Source organism: Musca domestica, unplaced genomic scaffold (genome assembly GCF_030504385.1).
Source record: "Musca domestica strain aabys unplaced genomic scaffold, Musca_domestica.polishedcontigs.V.1.1 238, whole genome shotgun sequence".
In the NCBI taxonomy this organism is placed as follows: Eukaryota; Metazoa; Arthropoda; class Insecta; order Diptera; family Muscidae; genus Musca; species Musca domestica.
The window spans coordinates 36,289-56,827 of NW_026712271.1; the positions used below are offsets into that span (position 1 = coordinate 36,289).

Consider the following 20,539-nt stretch of genomic DNA (forward strand, 5'->3'; position numbering starts at 1 on the left):
AATTCACGTTTGATACCCCGAAAAAAATATATTTTAATAATCCACGCTTAGTCCTGAAAAAATATATTTAAAAAACCCACGTTTGATACACTGAAAAAATATATTTAAAAAATCCACGTTTGATACCCTGAAAAAATATATTTAAAAAATCCAAGCTTAGCCCTTAAAAAATATATTTTAAAAATCCACGCATAGCCCTTAAAAATATATATTTTAAAAATTCACGTTTGATACCCCGAAAAAAATATATTTTAATAATCCACGCTTAGCCCTGAAAAAATATATTTTAAAAAGCCACGTTTGATACCCTGAAAAAATATATTTTAAAAATACACGTTTGATAACCTGAAAAAATATATTTAAAAAATCCACGTTCGATACTCTGATAGTCCTTAAATATATATTTAAAACATTCAGGTTTCTCACAGTGATAGTCCCTTCGAAAATATTTAAAAAATCCACGTTTGATAGTCCTTGAAAATGTATACAAAAAATCCTGTGTGGAACTTTAATAGTCCTTAAAAAATATTCAAGTTTTTTACTTCAATAAAATTTCTTAAAAAATCATTTCGAAAGTCATGATAATTTTGTCAGAATATTTTAAATTATTTCTAATTTTTTCTGTTTCAAAATTTCTAGCAATTTTCTAACTCTTCAATTTGGTTTTTGTTACAGATGTCAATGCAAAAATTAACCGATGCCACAAATTCCGGTTATGTTAGCTCTGAAGAAACAGATTCACTACTAGTCTCGCAAACACCCAAATGCAAGTCTTCGGTATTAAGACAACTCAAAATGAATTCAGCTAATGGACCAACAACGAATAACATGACTTCCACAGCGTCACAGAAGCCCACACTGATACGACAGGATCGCACTTCCACATATCTAACGAGTCCCCAACTGTCGCAGCAAACCCGCTTGGGTTCGGATGATAGCGATCGCGATGGTGGCGGAAGTTGTCGCATAGCCGACGAAGATGTTGAGCAGGGGCTTCGGACGGCCACAGTGCCTGATATTGAAGTGTATCAAGAGGACCAAGATTACAATCAGAATCAAAATCATCAGCAACAGCAGTTGTCTTCATCTGCGCCCACAACCTCCATACAAACACAACAACATCAGCAGCAGCAACAACAACAACAGCCAACTAGCAAGCTGCAACAACAACCAACCATATCAATAACGAATTTAAACAACTCGTATCCGGACAACAATGCGAGCACCACCAACTTGGGAACATCCTCATATCAGAATCTTTCATCCAATCCATTGTCTCCGAGTGCCCAAAATCGTTGTCGTGCCTGCAGGAACTGCAGCCGACGTGCCTCAACCACACCCATATCGACCACAGGTCACATGGATCGTTCAACGTCACGCGATAGTGTCAAAAGTGCCTTTCAACAAGGAAATCTGGGTGGTTCCCTAGTCGTCTATGGCGGCTCGAATAATGCCCTGCCTCACAATGTGCCCCCGGTTTTGGTAACCTCCTCGCCCACAAATGGTTCGCGTATCATACGTCAAAGTTCCCAGCCAGAATCGAGCACAAGTGGTGTTTGCTGCGGCGCCCACAGCACATGCGGTCATTCTCATACCGTGCCTAATGTCTCCCTCAAACAGTTGCGCTCCACAGAAACTGATGGCATAGCTGGTATTGCGGCCGATTCGTTGCGTATCAACGGAGGCATGAGACCCTTCAAACAGGTGAGTCTTTTCGAACAAAATTTTTAAAGCATTTTTTTAATTTTATTAAATTAAATTATTCTGATCCCCTCTAAAATATGAATGAAAACCCATTCACTTTCCCGATGTTGTCAAAAAATTTCCATTCTATCTTCTTTGACAAATGAATGTGAAGTGTGATGTTTATATTGTGCGAACTTTTTTATAAATTGTTTGACATATTTCCGAGCACCTTTTTCTATCACTACTTTTCCTCCTTAACACTGTGAAAGTTTTCCTTTTGAAACCAAATTTCAGATGTAATATGAAGTGCGGTTTTGAAGACCAGATTCGAGGACAAGATTCAATGGAAAACCTATTGAAAATTTAAGGCCCGTAATCCAAAGAGCGTTAAAAGTTTCCATACGCAAACGAGCTGCTATAGATATTTTCGTCATAGAAGAGTTGTAGCAGGCCTTCTAGCCATAGAAGAGCTGTTACTGGTATTCTAGCCATAGAAGAGCTGTTGACGCTCTTCTAGACATAGAAAAGCTGCTGACGCTCTTCTAGACATAGAAAAGCTGCTGACGCTTTTCTAGACATAGAAAAGCTGCTGACGCTCTTCTAACGATAGAAGAGCTGTTGACGCTCTTCTATCCATAGAAGAGCTATTGACGCTCTTCCTTCCATAGAAGAGCTATTGACGCTCTTCCTTCCATAGAAGTGCTATTGACGCTCTTCCTTCCATAGAAGAGCTATTGAAGCTCTTCCTTCCATAGAAGAGCTATTGACGCTCTTCTATCCATAGAAGAGCTATTGACACTCTTCTATCCATAGAAGAGCTATTGACGCTCTTCTATCCATAGAAGAGCTATTGACGCTCTTCTATCCATAGAAGAGCTATTGACGTTCTTCTAGCCATAGAAGAGCTGTTGGCGTTCTTCTAGCCATAGAAGAACAGAGCTATCGAAGCTATTCTATATATAGAAGAGCTATCGACGCTCTTCTATCCATAGAAGAGCTATCGACGCTCTTCTATCCATAGAAGAGCTATCGACGCTCTTCTATCCATAGAAGAGCTATCGACGCTCTTTTATCCATAGAAGAGCTATCGTCGCTCTTCTAGCCATAGAAGAGCTGTTGACGCTCTTCCATCCATAGAAGAGCTATCGACGCTCTTCTAGGCATAGAAGAGCTGTTAACGCTCTTCTAGCCATAGAAGAGCTGTTAACGCTCTTCTAGCCATAGAAGAGCTGTTGACGTTCTTCTAGCCATAGAAGAACAGAGCTATCGACGTTCTTCTAGCCATAGAAGAACAGAGCTATCGACGCTCTTCTAGCCATAGAAGAGCTATTGACGCTCTTCTAGCATAGAAGAGCTATCGACGCTCTTCTAGCCATAGAAGAGCTATCGACGCTCTTCTAGCCATAGAAGAGCTATCGACGCTCTTCTAGCCATAGAAGAGCTATCGACGCTCTTCTCCCCATAGAAGAGCTATCGACGCTCTTCTAGCCATAGAAGAGCTATCGACGCTCTTCTAGCCATAGAAGAGCTATCGACGCTCTTCTAGCCATAGAAGAGCTATCGACGCTCTTCTAGCCATAGAAGAACTGTTGAAGCTCTTCTAGCCATAGAAGAACTGTTGAAGCTTTTCTAGCCATAGAAAAGCTGTTGACGCTCTTCTAGCCATAGAAGTACTGTTGAGGCTCTTCTAGCCATAGAAGTACTGTTGAGGCTCTTCTAGCCATAGAAGTACTGTTGAAGCTCTTCTAGCCATATAAGAGATCTTCTATCCATTCAAGAACTGGCTATAGTCACTTTTCAATTACATCTGAAATTGGTTCTAAAAAAATTTACTATTTTGCCTTCATTTTAAAAAATGTGGAAATTTCATATAAATCCATTAAATTGCTCATTGGTTAAGTTAACATAGAATGTATTTAATAATAATTATTATTTTTTTTATTTGAAATTGCAATCATTCATAAATGAATATATACAGGGCAACACATTAGGCAAGCTGGAAATTTAAGTACTTTTCATTTTATTTTTACATGTACCCAACTGGTATTTTGTGGCCCTGTTTTCCAATGTCACTATTTTTGTTTTCCCCTTTTACTGTGCTATAAAATATTTTATAATCCTTATGCGAATATAAAACATCACTTACTTTTCAAAATCCCCATAATTACTGTCCTCCAACTTATCGAAAAGAATCAAACAAACTTACAATTATTCAACTCTCCATGGCACAATGTTAAACATGAGAAACAACCTTAATTTATACTACCTTGGTAATTACTATGTAAATTATCTCTCCCATAAAAAAAAAAAAAAACAAAAAAACTTTTATTTTTTCATTGACCCCAATTCCTTTGTGAACGCCGCCCTGCCAGTTCATTAAATGGCTATTTAACACAAAACTTTGTTTATTAACTTTGTTCTAATTTTATTCTGCTAAACATTAAACTTAAACTCTCTTAACATTAAACAACAATAACAACACATTTAACTACTTAAAACATATTTTCCTTTAGGGTGTCCTACTAATGCCTCGTACATTGTCCGAAAGCCGAAAATTGCGACTTAGAAGAGCTTTTACTGAGGCCACACATGAATCACTGCAATGCTCGAAAATGGTATTTAAATTTTGTGAAACAAAACTAAACCCAACACCCAGTTGACCCCCCAAGTCCCCCCAAAACAAAATAATAATGAAACACTTTACCCCCCTGCCAGCAAAATAAAAGCAATTCCCCCCTTTTGAAGATTGTTAGATGCAAGCACTGTTCTATTTTGGCGACCCTCCACTACAATTAGCCCTGCATTTCACATTTTAGAAAAAAAAACTGCTACAGCTTGCTTTACCGCATTAATTGAAAATTTGCAAAAGATTTATTATTATTTTCTTTTTAATTTTCTTTCGCTTTCTTTAAGTAAAGCGACTCCATTTATTTATTAATTTAAATTCTTAATAGATTAAGGTAGGCAGTGATATCAAGTATATGATAAATATTTTTTTAAATATATCTGTGGCACTGGTATCAAATTTGAGTTTTTGAATATGTATCCTTTTAAGTCACAAAATTATTGAATCATTTTTTCATTACTTTCAAAATTTAAACACCTTTTTATCCGGAATAATGCATGCCTAAGTCCTATATTTCCATGAAATTCTGTGATTAAAAAGTAATGTTCTGTTTGTGGAAGTTACTCGATTCTCGGGCAGATTGCGGAAAACTATACATTTTTTTAATTGTACAATGTGGTCAAAAAATCTGTTCACCAGTATCCTTGTGTGAAGCTGTGGTTATGTGAATGTACAAATCTGGGTAGAGGAAAATGAGTTATTTTAATATTTTCTTGCGATCTATGATTATGAAGTGAGTGGTTGTGTGTTTTCCAGTCAAAGTGAAAGTAGAGGCGGAGTATCCGATTTGTCCCATACTTGATATATTGCAATACTCACCAAGCTGTCAAAGAGTTCGGAAATGGAGAACATCGGTAAAATTTTACGAACAAAATACATATCTCATCGCGCGATGTGACTATCCGATATAGTTTATATCTGGAACATTGTAATTTTTAGACGTTAATTTATTCTGGTGCTATCGTAGAATGTGAAATCCAACTTCGAACATCTAATTATTTTATCCCATATTAGAATAAGTGTGAAAATGGAGTATATTGGTCCACTCTTATTGTAATCGGTCGAAATAAGCACTTCCGACTCTATAATGAATATATATTAATAATCGGAATAATATATATTAATAATCGGAATAAAATTCTAATATGGTCGCCCGCCGGCCCATCATTTGTAGTCACCTTATCGTTCAAAGGATATTACAGAGCTCACATAATGTTTGAAGGACGATATGTTCCTAGAGGTGCCACATTGATCCACGTTTTTAGAGATTCGCCACGATTTTTTATAACCTCAGTCATAAGGCTACAGAGAGCAATATCGGTCAACTCCAAGAAGTGATCATTAAATTTTGTGAGAATTTTGCAAATCGTAAGATATGTATCATTGCTATGCCAGGTGCGAATGTGGACAAAATTGGCCACTCCATCAATTTCTTTCCCCACAAAGGGTCAACATTTTGAACAATTGTAACTCTTATAAAATGTGAAAAAAGAGTCAAATTGCCCTTAAATACAAATACGATCGTCTTAATATTTCTACCAACAAAAAATCTAATTTGTGGATATGGTAGACTTTTTAGGTACCTCCCCACAAAGGGTCAAAATTTAGAGAACCCATAACGCTCATAAAATGAACAATAAGCATCTGATTCAAACTCGGCACATTCCAATAAGTCCATCAACACAATGGTCAAACAAGTAAGCAAAGGCTATAGCCGCTCGGGCCGACCATATGATACTCTGCTACACTACAACATGTTCGAAGTCCCCTTACGTCCAAAGCCATTTTGGAAGATTTAGTTGTTAAAATGATGTCAAAGAGCCCTGACCAGATGTTACCATTAGGTTTTTGACCCGGAGAATTTGGCCAATATTTACGCACTCCGTCGTATTGTTAGGTATTTAAAACAATTTCACACAAAGTTGTGGTTCATTTTACAGCTAAATATAATCCAATGGTCATCCAAAATGCTAGACTTCTTCCCTGTCCTTAATTCCCTTCTGATGCGAAATTCCGACCTCCATTTTCAATTTCGAGAGGATCGGGCCATAATTGTGACCTGCAGATTTAACATGGACAGACGGACATACATAGCTAGATCGACTCAGCTCGGAGAAATAAAAAATCCCTATATAGGTTCCTATGTGGGGCACCAATATTTCGAGGTGTTACATAATTTTAAGCTCAATCAAACTTATATATCAAACACATAGTGTTGTATGGTATAAAAATGGACAATTATTAAATCTAAAATAAAAGGCCGATTGCTTTCAAATTTTATTATTTCTACCAACTATATATTTGGTGTGAAGATAGCTTAGAACAGACTGCGCATTCTGGTACTCCCACCACAGTATGTCAAATTTTCGAATATACCGACGGGTCAAAATTTTAAATAACTACAAGTCTCATAAAATGCTAAATAATTATTAAATTTTTCTTTTAACTTTGCACAACGCAAATACTTTCACCTAGTGTGGGTACTGAACTTATCGACCTATGCCTTCTGGTACCTCCCCTATAAAGGGTCAATTCTGAATATTTCTATTCACCATAGATCTAATGTAAATATCTTATCTCCACCCCTTCTGGTACCTTCAAATGTTTCTCGTAATTATTATACCCTCTACCATTCTGTTTAGGGTATATTAACTTTATCTTTCCGTTTGTAACTCGTCGAAATATGCATAATAGACCCTACAAAGTATATTTATATATTCTGGATCAGCGTAAAATTCTAAGACGATCTAGCGATATCCGTCTGTCTGTTGTAATCACATCTTTCAAAAGAATTGAGATAGAAGGCTAAAATTTTGCATACATGCATAGTTTAACAGTAGGCCAGTTCGTATAGCCCCCATATAACGGTACCTCCCGATATTCGGTAGTTTCATGATTTTAGCGACATTATTTACCGGAATTATTTAAAATTTCGTACTGGAAGATCTTAATGGGTACTACAACCTAAGACAGAAAATTGTCTGTGTAGGCCCAGGTCTTCATATAGCCTCCATATGACGATACCTCCCGATACATCGTATTTTCATGATTTTTGGGACATTATTCACCGTATGGAAAAAAATTCATATGCAGATCCACGTCTTCGTATAGCCCCTATATAGCGGTACCTCCCGATATTCGGTATTTTCATGATTTTAGCGACATTATTTACCGGAATTATTTGAAATGTGTACTACTGCCTATGACAAAATTTTGTGTATGCAGGTCCATGTCTCTGTATAGCCCCCATATGACTGGACTTCCCGATACTCGGTATTTTTATGATTTGTGCGACATTTTTCACCGGAATTGTAACAAATTTCGTATTTAAAGTTCGTAATGGGTACTACAGCCTATGACAAAAAAATAGTATGTAGGTTCACGTTTTCGTATATCCTCCATATTACGGGGGATTTTAATGACATTATTTGATGATTCTAGTGACATTATTTACAAGAATTATTTCATGTGAGGTTCGTAATGGGTACTACGGTCTATGACAAAAGAATTTCATAAGCAAGCCTTCGTGTAGACTACATAAAACATTTTTAATTTAAGTTGTAGTTTCCTAAAGTTTTTTGGAATTTTTCAAGTTCCTTCCAAGTGGTGGAGGTTATTAAAAGTTGGGCCCAACCAATTATATAGGTATGACAACTTTTCAAAAATGCTAAATAGATCTCGATTTTTTAAGACTATTCTTTTTATTTCCAATGACATCCAGCCCCTCATCTTTGATAAATAAAATTTTATTTTTATAAACGACTTTCAAATTTGAAATCAGTGCCTTACAGAGATATTTACTTTACTACAAGAATATTTATCATATTTAAAACTGAAAACCTTTGTTACTTGTTCCCAAAATGGCAAATTTTGAAATGCTGCACAAACTCAAGTAGTTGGATCACGCCGTTATTATTATTATTATTTTTTTTTTTTTTTTTTTTTGCTTTTCATTATACCTGCGAATTTTGCTCCGAGGTGAAAATTAATTTTTTTTTGTAAACGATTGAATAAATTCCGAAAATTTTTGTTAAAGCATGTGTGATTATTTTAAATTGTTGAAATCCATTTTTTACAGAATTTTTATATAAAAAATATACAATAAATTTAAGCTATATTTAATATCTATTTGTCAAATAATAAATTTAATTTGTGAAACGGAAAATCTTAAATATTATATTTTATTAAAATATTTCATAGTTTTCAGTAATTACAATTTTGGGAGATAAGACCAAGTTCTATTGCTTAGACATACCACAAAAATTAAATTTATGCAAAATCATATAAAAATATAATCCGAGCATTTCCTGATACATATTATTTGAATGTAGTATTGTGATATACATGGTTATTTTTTTCAGGAAAATAGGTATAGAGCTACGCCAAGATAGTCTAATCGAACGAACTAGTTCTTAGTTCAGTAAACTCCGGTAGTTTGTATGGAAACTAGAGTATGAGTGATATAAAATATATGAATCTTATCAAATCATGTTTAGCAACTGGTGTACTGAAATATGAATTTTATTGATACAACTCTACATGAACATATAAAAGTGTAATAGCATCTGTACTATTCCCAAAACTTTAATGTCGCAATGAAAGGCTTTGTTGGTTCTAAATGGAAATTTTTCCATGATCTACCTATAAAGAATTTAATTTGTTTTATGTAGTAAATGTACTTTAGCTAAATATTTATTTTTTATTCTATCAAATATTCATTTTCTGATATTTTCAGCTTTACTAATTCCAATTAACCTCATGGATATTTTTTTATAACAAAAAAACTCAACATATTGCTGAAAGTTCCCAAAACCATTTGTGAAAATCCACCACAGACAATAAATACAATAGCTTTTTTCGATTTGGTTACAAATTTAGCTGTCGTTTGTATTCGGGCACAAACAAATAGTTCTTAGTCATTGTATTTATTTGATGAGGGGATTAAGAGAGAGAGAGAAAAAAAGCTTTTTCCGATTGTTTATAGTTTTATTTGTTTATTCTTTAGTTTAGCTATTCGCTGCCAGATGACGCTATGTGCCATCGAAATAAGACAACAATAAACAATAACAACAAAACCTCACAAAAAGGATAATAATAATAATAATATTCAATCTATAGAAAAGCTACAAAGCCCGAAAAGCTTTGAAGTCGGGTTATTTATGTCAGTGTGTGTGTGTGTGTACATGAATAATTAAAAAAGAGGTGGCTACTTTGTAAGGGTGTGTGTGTGTCTGTGTTACAACAAAGCTAAATGCATGACTGAAAATAACCATAAATGACCGCTGAATAATAATTATACACACAAAGCCTTTTGAATTGCTTTATAAGCTTTAGGCTTTTGTTGTTTGAATTTAATAAGCTTTTCACCACATAACAAGTTGGCGATACCACAAAGTGAATGAGTGTTAGACATTTATTTGAAATAGTGGCTGAGCGCTAATGTTATCAACCAAATGAAGTTTTCGTAAATTTCGCAGTAATGGGAGTTTGAATACTAACAAAAATACTGCAATACAAAAATAATTATGGGAAAAATCCAGCAGATTATAAAAGTAGAGCTGGCGTTTTTAAAGTTTACATTGCAAAGTAACCTAAGTAGAAGAATATAATTCCCACCTCTTTTTCAAATATTCGGATTAAGATTTCTGGGAATCTGTTTATTGAAGCTATATAGTGTCGTTGGAAATATTGCAAATAAAACACAAGGATTATATTGGTCAATATTTTTTTGAAAATATGATTAAACCTCTATTTAAGTCAAAATATTACACAAATAATAGTAATAATAATAATAATAATAATAATAATAATAATAATAATAATAATAATAATAATAATAATAATAATAATAATAATAATAATAATAATAATAATAATAATAATAATAATAATAATAATAATAATAATAATAATAATAATAATAATAATAATAATAATAATAATAATAATAATAATAATAATAATAATAATAAAAAAAAAAAATAATAATAATAATAATAATAATAATAATAATAATAATAATAATAATAATAATAATAATAATAATAATAGCAATAATAATAAATAAAAAAATAAAATATTCTACAATTTTGTTATACCCTACACCACATAGTGGTAGGGGTTTTATGTCTATGTGCATTTATTTCTGATATGTAGAAGGAAGCGAGATAGACCCAAAGCTACTTTTGGGGATCTTCATAGAATCATTTCTGAGTCAATTTATGCATATCAGTCCGTCAGCCCGCCCGTCCATGCCCTTGTCCACGTATTCTTGTTAACAAAATTCAGGTTGCACTTATTATCCGATTGAGATGAAATTTTGTAAGCAATATTTGTTTGGCCCAAGGACGAACTCTATTTGAATTGGTAATAATCTGATCATACTTTGATATAGCTCCCATATGTCTTCAACCGATTTCGGGTTAATTGTGCACCAAATGAACTGAATTTTGGCATTTACGGCAGAATTCATCCTATAAATCAGTACTTGAAATTTGGTGTAAATCGGTTCAGATAGCTCCCACATATATATTTTATCCGATTTGGGGTTTAAAGTGCCTCACATACGTAATATGCCTTCGACAACAATGGTCATGGGTACCAGTTATCAGACACAGCTCAGAAATACCTCTGCCAAATTGTATCCAGACCGGTTCAGATTTGGATATAGCTCCCATATATCTCTTCAACCGATTTCGAAAATTGTGCACCAAATGGCCAATATCAGTCCAGAGGTCCTGTACATCCGCCCGAATTCAGTCCAGAAGCAAGTACTTCGAATTCGGAGAAAATCGGTCCAAATATAGCTATAGCTCCCATATATATGTTTCATCCGATTTGGTGTTTAAGTCCCTCACATTCCTAATATGCATTCGACAACAATGATATTTGGTACCAGATATCTTATAGATCTCGAAAATAGTTCTGCCAAATTTAATAAAAAACCTTTGCCAAATTTTATCGAGAACAGCTAAGATTTGGATATAGCTTCTATATATCCCTAATCCGATTTCAGGTTTATTGTGCAAATAATGGCTAATATCAACCCAAACGGTGTGAATTTCGGGACGTACGTTTACATTTTGTTCAATTCGGCTCCGATACATTTTTTTTAATATAATCCTTCTTCAAGTGATATCTTGCAATCTATAGCAAAATATAACTTCTCTAAAGCCAAATGCAGACAGGTGGTATGATCTACTTCAAATGAATTCCTTTGTTACGGGAGCTCAACTAAATATGCATAGTGGTGTAGGGTATCATATAGGCGACTCTTCCCGACTTATCACTTTTGCTTACTGATTTTTTTTTTTGGTGATAAATTTTTGCTCGAACGTTTTTTCAAATTAACGCCTGACAGTCACATAAAATTCGGTTTTAGGCGGAAGCTGTCAAAAAAAGAAATACTCTATACAAAATATCTGAAATCGCAATTATCTTCCGAGGGGGCAATTTCAAAGAATGGACCGATATGACTTATTTTCTCTACCAACGATTTGGGATGTTTTCCAAAAATCTCTATAAAATTGCATAGCGCTATCCTACGTGTTTCGAAATATATCTCGAAGTATAGGAGTCCCTTTTGTATACACTCAAAACAATATGAAGACATTAACTAAGTTTGGCCTAAGAATCCGATAACCCTTTGGGATTTTTGTCTACAAATGAATTATATCAAGTAGACTTTGAATTTTCTACAAAATTTGCAGCAAATTGAGAAAAAGTGCTAAATTTTCAGAAATAAACCAGATTTCTTCTAAACAAAATATTTTTCATGGTATATATTGAATATGCTAATTTCTTTTGTTCCGAGGCTCACAATCAAATGTTATCTAGAATAATTCTTCCTTTGACATTTTCTCCAGAAATTGAAATATAAAGGGTGATTTTGACTTGGATTGAAAACGTGTTAAATTAACAGTTAAAAAAGCAAACAAATAATTTTCACTTGAATTACATACGTATCGCATCGCAATTTTTATAAAACCTGTTGTACCTAGATATATAGTTTATTCAGAGATTCAAAGTGAAATTTTGTGTAGAATATTTCTTCTTTTGATATTTTCCACCCCGAAGGAAATTTTATATTACTTTCGGGCCTCAACTTGAAAAAAGTCCGCTAAAATTTAAAAACAATTTTTTTTGTGATGCAGTGGAAATAGGGATTCCTTTTCTTTGATGACACATAGTAAAATTTGATGAAGAATATTTTTGTCTTTGACAACATTTTTCTAAAATGATGGTTTATTTGATTTGATTTGTGATTTTTGCACAGACGCACATAAAGTACGCCTTCAACTATAGAATCTCTAATTAACGTTAAAATTCATGGCCTTTAGGTAAGATTTAGCCTTTTTATGCCTTCTTCTGTAGAATTTTATAACAAATAATTTTGTAGAATATTTTGAACAGCTACAATCCCGTTCAGAGGGAGTTCTTAACCATATTTAAAAAAGGAGCTCGCTTGAGGGTTAAAATTTCTTACCAAAATATTTTTTATATTTTTGTCTGCAATATTGCCGAAGACACTATATACCTATACCTAAATGTAAATGTATACCTAAAATGTATGGATTCCAAAGAATCTTAATCGGAAAATTTCCAGAAGTTTTGAAGAGGTCTTCTTTTTCTGACTTCTTTTTAATCTGCTGGATTTTCCCCGTAAATATTTTCTGTGTTACTCAGTGTTATTATACACCTTTCTCATTATTCATTCATTATTTTATTACATATTGCGCTGTGATATCAGCGTAATATGTTTTAATTAATTGTGCTGCAAATTAACACCTCATATGTTCATTTTTTTAACAAATGACAAATTTCAGACTCTACCCTCTTTCTTGGCTCGGACAAACATTCAAAAACGTTCCTCATAAAACATCTGAAAATACACGTGTTCGCCTTTAATGTCTAAATTTTAATTTGTCCCTTTTTCACAATGAAAAACTCGGTCAAATGTTGCTGTCCGCAAACGAAATATCTTAAAAAGAAAGCTATTTTTACCCTGAAAAGAAGAAAACAAACATTGTCATTCACTATCTGACTAATTTGTAACATTTCACACAATAAAATAACAAGAATTTCATAATAAAATTTATGGTTGAATTTAATTGAAAAAAAAAAAAAAAAAATAAAAAAACTGAATTTATTTCACAAAGAAATAGTCAGGCCTTTCCAAGTATATTGGGTTGTAATGAAATCATCCATATGATTTTAAAGGGAACATCAAGGAATAAGGAAAGAATAAGAATAATAAGGATTTTCGATGTGGGCGGTTAGGATTTTGATATCCAGATCTTCGGAGACGGGTTGACGACTCATGGTATAATCGTTCAGGGAAGGCAGTACACCAGTGTAGCCGTTTGAAATTTTTATTTCAGCCCAAATTTTTTCTAAAAACCGCCCAAAATCGACCATATCCGCCCAAACTGTAAAAAGTTGAATAATTTATATGGAGTTTGTATTCAAGTAAATTTTATTGAAAATTTTACACTATACATGAAAAAAGTACTCAAGTTTTATTACATTCAATGCATTAAATACATTAGAGAAAATAAAAATTTTATTTTATATTTTTATATTATATATATTTGAAAAAGTAACATATTACAAGAATTCAATGTATTAAATACATTAAAGTCATTATTATTATTCAGGTTTTTATACCCTACAACACTATGTGTTGGGGGTATTATAAATTTGATTGGGCCGAAAATTATGTAACACCACGAAATATTGGTTTCCCACATAGCTATGTATGTCCGTCCGTCCGTCTGTCCGTCTGTCCACGTTAATTTGTAATCACTCTATAGGTCGCAATTATGGCCCGATCTTCACGAAATTTAGAATGTAGCTGGGGTTTAGGTCAGAATAGAACCCTATTTCTTTTGGAGATGATCGCATAATATTTAGGGGTTGAAATGGACCAAAAACTGAAAAATTTTCTGATTTTGCAGTTGCTCTACAGGTCACAATGATAGACCAATCGAAGCGAAATTTAACATGGGGCTAGATTTTGGACTGGGCAGAAGCCTTCCAATTTTGATGGTCATCGGGTAATATTTAGTGGTTTAGTAGACCATAGCATTTGCGATAAATAAAAGTCAAATTTTTCTTTAATCCGCGAATATTTTTACTGCCGGCGAAATCACAAATAGACGAACAGGTCAATTCTGACCGTTACGTAGATGCCGATAGTAAAAATATCGGAAATATATAGAGAAATATATGCAATGTATATATACAAAGGAAGGGGATGTCGCTAGAATGCTTATATCTTCAGAATGGCTTGAGAGATTTTGACAAATTTTGTCAATTTAGAATGCCCTTGTGGCATTAAAGTATAAATACTAAAAAATCGCATAGAAAGATGCCCATAATGATGTTAACATATTTTTCATATTTTAGCCTATTGTTTAGCCTATTGTTTAGCCTATTGTTTTCAAAGATGTCCGCAATATATTTAGGGGCTGAAATTGACCAGCAACTCAAAATGTTCCTGATTTTGCAGCCGTTATAAAGGTCCCAAATATAAACCTAAGGACACGAAATCTCGCATGAAGTTAGAGCTTAGGACAGCGGGTAGAATGGACCACTACTTTTGTGTAAAAAATACCAACATTACTTACAGGCGATATCCGAAATACACAATAGGCGAACTTCTGGCTTTTTTATGCTGATTTCGTTGACGAATATAGCCAAATATCGTAGACAAGCAAATCATATAGATGAGTCTAAATTTGGAGACACAGAGGGCCTCTTGCTTTTGGAGATGATCGCAAAATATTTAGGGGTTTAAATGAACTAAAAACAGAAAAAAAATTTCCTGATGGACCACAAAAACTAACAGCACGACGGAGTGCATAAATATTGGGAAAATGTCCCTGGTCAAAATGCTAAGGGTAATATCTGGGCAGTGCTCCGTGACATAATTTCAAAAGCGAAACCTTCCAAAATGGATTTGGACATGAGGTTGCTTCTAACATATTGTATTGTTTTAGGATATCACATGGTCGGCCACGCACGACTATAGCCTAATGCATTATATATATTATTAAAAAACTTAACAAAAATCTATAAAATAAATAACGATTCATCTCAATAAAAAATATAAAATTCAGTTAGTAATAAAAAAATTAAATTACGTAAAAATAAACAATGAAAAATAAATTTGTACCCAATATGGAAAAAATCCACCCAAAATCCGCCCAAACCACAAAATTTATCTTTTTTCGCCCAAATTTGGACGGAAACGCCCAAAACGGCAACACTGCAGTACACTGTAGATATAGTAGGCAAAGTATGTCCAGGTCATCTTATGTTTGTTTGGGTATGTTCGAGAGCAGCTGGTCAGGCCTTCTAAGATGGATCGGAATTCGTCTGGATTCAGCAGCTCCCTGTGGGTATGCTTGGGAGCAGATGTCCAGACCTTCTGAGATCAATCGGGACCCGTTCGGGCTTAGGTAGCACTTATGTCTCTCTAATTAACTACCAATGTTTGAGCTATACAACGAGCCAAGACTCCTGTGGAAGATCCTCCACCGAGGGTATATTAAGTTCGTCATTCCTTTTGTAACTCATCGAAATAATTATTTTAGATATTCTTTATCAGCGTAAAATTCTAAGACGAGTTAGCCCTGTCCGTCCGTTAGTCCGTCTGTTGTAATCACGCTTCAGTCAAAACGAATTAAGATAAGAAGCAAACATTTTCCACAGATCTGTCTTTTGTGTGCAGGCAAGTCAAGTTCGGAGATGGACTATATCGATCCACGATGTCGTATAATACCACCCGATATTCGGTATTTTGATGCTTTTAGCCACATTTTTCAATGGAATTATCGGAAATTCTACACAAAGAGTTCTTTATTTATTTATTTATTTATTTATTTATTTATTTAATCTATTAGTCTATGGATAATTCCTTACAGACTATATATGTACATAACTAATAATTGTATAATTAAAATTAAGAATTTAAAAACATTATTATTTTACTTTTTATAGTATTAATATCCATTGTAAAATCGATAAAATTATAAAACGCGTTAAAATCTTTTGAAATTCTTGTTAAAGGATCAGCATTTGCATAGTTCATCCTGGAGAATTGAATTGCTAGTGGTGCATAGTGGCGGGTAGTACGTTGAGGAACATTGAAATTTATGTTGTTAACAAGAAAACCAGCAGAAATATCACCCATAATCACATTATAAAGAAATGAGACATTTAGCATTTTTCTACGGCTTTCCAGAGTTGGCAGCTTGATCAGTGAGAGTCTATCAGTGTATGGTGGAAGATTATCATATGAAAAGTTCAAACTTCGTAGACAGAAAAGTAGGAATTGTTTTTGAACAGACTCGATGCGGTCGCTGTGTGTTTTATAAATTGGATCCCATATGACCGAAGAGTATTCCAAAATTGGGCGAACAATTGACATGTATAAATTTTTTGAAACATAAGGATCTTTAAACTCTTTACTCCAACGTTTCACAAAACCAAGAACTGATTTTGCTTTGTTTATAGAAACAGAAATATGAGATTTAAAGTTAAGTTTACAATCCAATACAACTCCAAGATCAACGAATGTATCAACTTTTTCCAGAGAATAGTCACCGAGGGTGTAACAAGTATCCAATAATTTTTTTCTTGTGAATCTCATAAGTTTGCATTTCGAATAATTAATTTCCATAAGATTAATGTTGCACCAGTTAACAAACGAATTCAAATCATTTTGAAGCAACTGATTCTTACATATCTCCGAAATGCTAAGAAATATTTTCACATCGTCGGCATACATCAAATATTTGAAAATTTTATAGATGAAGGTAGATCATTTATAAATAAAGAAAATAAGATTGGTCCTAGATGACTTCCTTGTGGGACTCCAGAAGAAACCATAATATCCTCGATTTATAACTGTAGTGAACTGAATGAGGTTTGTTGTTGTAGAACACTTTCTCTGAAATCCGTGCTGATAGGGTGAAACAATAGAACTAATGCAATGGATAAGGTTTTCAGTAATCAGTTTTTCGAAAAGCTTTGGAATCACGCTTAATTTTGCTATTCCTCGGTAATTGGCCACATCAGATTTATTTCCGTTTTTAAAGAGTGGAATGATATACGATGTTTTCCAAACCTCAGGAAAAACAGCTTGAGTTATGGAAGCATTGAACAATATGGTAAGAGGATAAACAAAAGCATCGGCGCATTTCCTTAGGATGCAACTCGGGATATTATCTGGTCCAAAATCATAGCTATACTTTAAAGTTTTCAATCCATTTAAAACCATAGAGCTGTTTAATAGTGAAATAGATATTGATTGATTAGTGTTAATTTCGAAGGGGTAGTTGTTGCCGCTAAATGTTTTAGTAGAATATGTTGTACTGAAGAAGTCTGCAAACATGTTAGATATAACATTTATATCACAGGATTCAGCATCATCGTACTTTAAATTTGGTGGAAAATCGGTGGATTTGCGCTTCGAATTGACAAATTTGAAGAAAGACTTCGGATTCTGTTTAAAGTTGTTTTTGAGTTTTGTCAGATAATTTGAATAGCAAATATTATTCATAGTAGTATATTCAGACCGTGCTACAGAATATCTTCCGTAGTCAATGGAAGATCCTGTCTTCTTATATTTCTTATATTGTTTATTTTTCACATTTTTAGCCTTTGCCAAAGCTGTAGAGTTCCATGGTGGCCCAGAAAGCTTCTTAATTACATATTTCGGTACGCTAATATCAATAAAATCGTATAGCTTTTTGTAAAAAATATCGATAGCACCATTTAAATCGTAAGTGCTAGACAACAGGATATCCCAGTCTGTGTTGTGCATAAGTTCACGTAACTGCTCAAAGTTTGTTTTCGAAAAACATAAGGATTTCTCACTTTGAGTCACGGAAACAAAACAGTAGGAAACAAAACATTAATTTTGATAGTTGGATGGTGCTGGTCTTCGGGAAATGTTAACGGATCAATTCGTTGAATGTAACATTCATCCACTTGATTTACAAATATCAGGTCCAATAACTTATTATAGGTGTTACGGATACAATTTATTTGAAAAATGCCAAGATCAAAAAGTGTATCGAAGAATAATTCATAAAATTTGTGTATATTTTCAGGCAGCAGGTATTTATCCCCAGGTAAAAAATTCCACAACATATTTGGTATATTAAAATCGCCAAGTATACAAATTAGATCCTCTGGCTTAGTTTTTTGTAAAACTGCTTTTAATGCATGGTTATGCTTTTCATAAATTATTTGCGGTGATGATGGAGGAATATAAGAGCATGTTATAAACATTTTTTTCAAATCGTTTTTTACTTCGACGGCAATGAACTCAATATCTAGGGAAGAATCAAGATCCAGTAATTGGCAAGAAAATGTATTGGAGACAGCTATGAGCACTCCACCGCCGTTGCTTACACGGTCACGTCTAAAGATATTGTATTTATTTGACAGAATCTCCGAGTTTAAAATACGTTCATTTAACCAGGTCTCAGTCATTACTATGATATGATGTTCAAAGGTAAAACTGTCAACATACAATTTCGATATTTTAGATCGAATACCACGGACGTTTTGATAGGCAATAGATAATGTATCATTACTAAAAGTGCTTAGTTTTTGAAAAGTTAACAGAGTTTTGATGAATGTAACCATTATTATCAGGCATTTGCCTTTCTCTATATATGTATTCACGAACAATAGTATGTTTCGGCCAGAACTCGGGATCAATAAGACGAGAATACATTTCATCAGAGGTTGTAATTTTAAATGATGCAATTGAACGTTGTTGCGAAAAATTGAATTTATGTATGTTAATGTCATTAAATTTTCGAATTTTAGATATGATGTAACGGTCAATTGTCTCAGTAGTGGTATCCGCAGGAAGTCTTGAAATGAAAATGCTACTTTTTGGCGGGACGGCTGTAAGGATAACCTCAACAGGGGTTACGTTATAAGGAGAAGAAGGATTGACGACTGATTCAGGATCATGGTTTGTTAGGCGTTCAAGCCTGTTAGGAGGTACATCATTAACGGAAGTACTGTATGAGCTAATTGGTTTATTTGACGTAGAGGGATTGGATGAAGGAAGATTAGGTATAGGTGATGAATTGTTGGAAGTAGAATCAAGCATTGGCACGGAAGGGGTGTTTGATAATGATGTACTATAGTTATTTTCAGAGCGTTTTTCTTTGTTTGCATTCCTTGCTGATTTTCGACGCTTCGGAGATGATTGTGGTGAATTCATATTCTCTAACAGCTTATAATTTTCAAATAATTTACCGTAATCATTTATTCGACTAGAGAGTTTAGCTGAATCTTCTAGAATCTGCAGAAAAGTTTGTTTTTGAGATTGGAAGAATCGGTAAAAGCTCACTCCAATTTTTCTGCAATCCACACAGCACCAGTGAAGTCCCTTGTTGTTCGAAATTGCATCCGCGACAAGTCCAGAAATGTCACTACATTTAAGATGGCAATTTTCGTGACATAACCAGCATGTTATCATTCTTTCATCTGATTTTATTTTGCAATTTTTATTTAAACACGCCATTCCAGTAATATATTTTACAATATGACGTACAGAAAAAAGTTGTAAAAATTTGAAACAACGTAAAATTTATTTGCGATGGAAACGGTGTAACAGGGTTTTAATCAGGTTGATACAGCAAAAACAGGGTGTTGTAGTGAAACCGGGTGATGTAGTTGATGTAGTGAAACAGGGTGATGTAAACAGGTTAGTCAATCCAGGACACACACCGCATCGATAGCAGGGAAGATAACAAGTTCACAAGTTCAAGCCAGTGAACAGGTACGATCAACGAAAAACAGAATGCGAGATGACGTACGTACTTGTGTATGAACAGGTAGGTTCAACAGCAACTAAAGATAACGAGAGCACTTCAATTTATGTTATTTACGAATGAAAGCATAAAAGGAAATGGTAAAATTTATCAAAGTTGGTTTTTGTATTGTATTTCTAACTGCTTAACATCACAAAGAAATGCGAATACTCGATAGCACACAATGTTGGCGAAACTGTGAGAGATCAATGGCTCAGATATATGATGATTTTGCTGCGACGAGGCGAAAAAGATGTAAATTTATAGGAGCGAAACACAAACACGACCGTACAGTACAGTGTCGACACGATTGATGAGTACTTTACCCCCTGAAAGATAAGTACTTTACCCCCTGAAAGATAATTGTCTATATAGGTCCACG

At 33.9% G+C, this 20,539-nt stretch overlaps 1 protein-coding gene across 3 annotated transcripts in view; it reads left to right on the forward strand.

Annotated features, from left to right (window-relative positions):
- Nucleotides 1-643: 643 nt before the first annotated feature.
- Nucleotides 644-20,539, forward strand: part of LOC131802743 (small conductance calcium-activated potassium channel protein-like) — a 262,956-nt gene continuing 243,060 nt past the window's right edge. The window contains exons 1-2 of one of the 3 annotated variants that reach the window (XM_059123191.1): nt 644-1,704; nt 4,200-4,301. In XM_059123191.1, the coding sequence (XP_058979174.1) occupies nt 676-1,704; nt 4,200-4,301 (1,131 nt within the window). In that variant the 5' untranslated portion in view covers nt 644-675. The remainder of the gene's footprint in view (nt 1,705-4,199; nt 4,302-20,539) is intronic. The other 2 variants (XM_059123190.1, XM_059123192.1) reach the window with 2 other exon arrangements.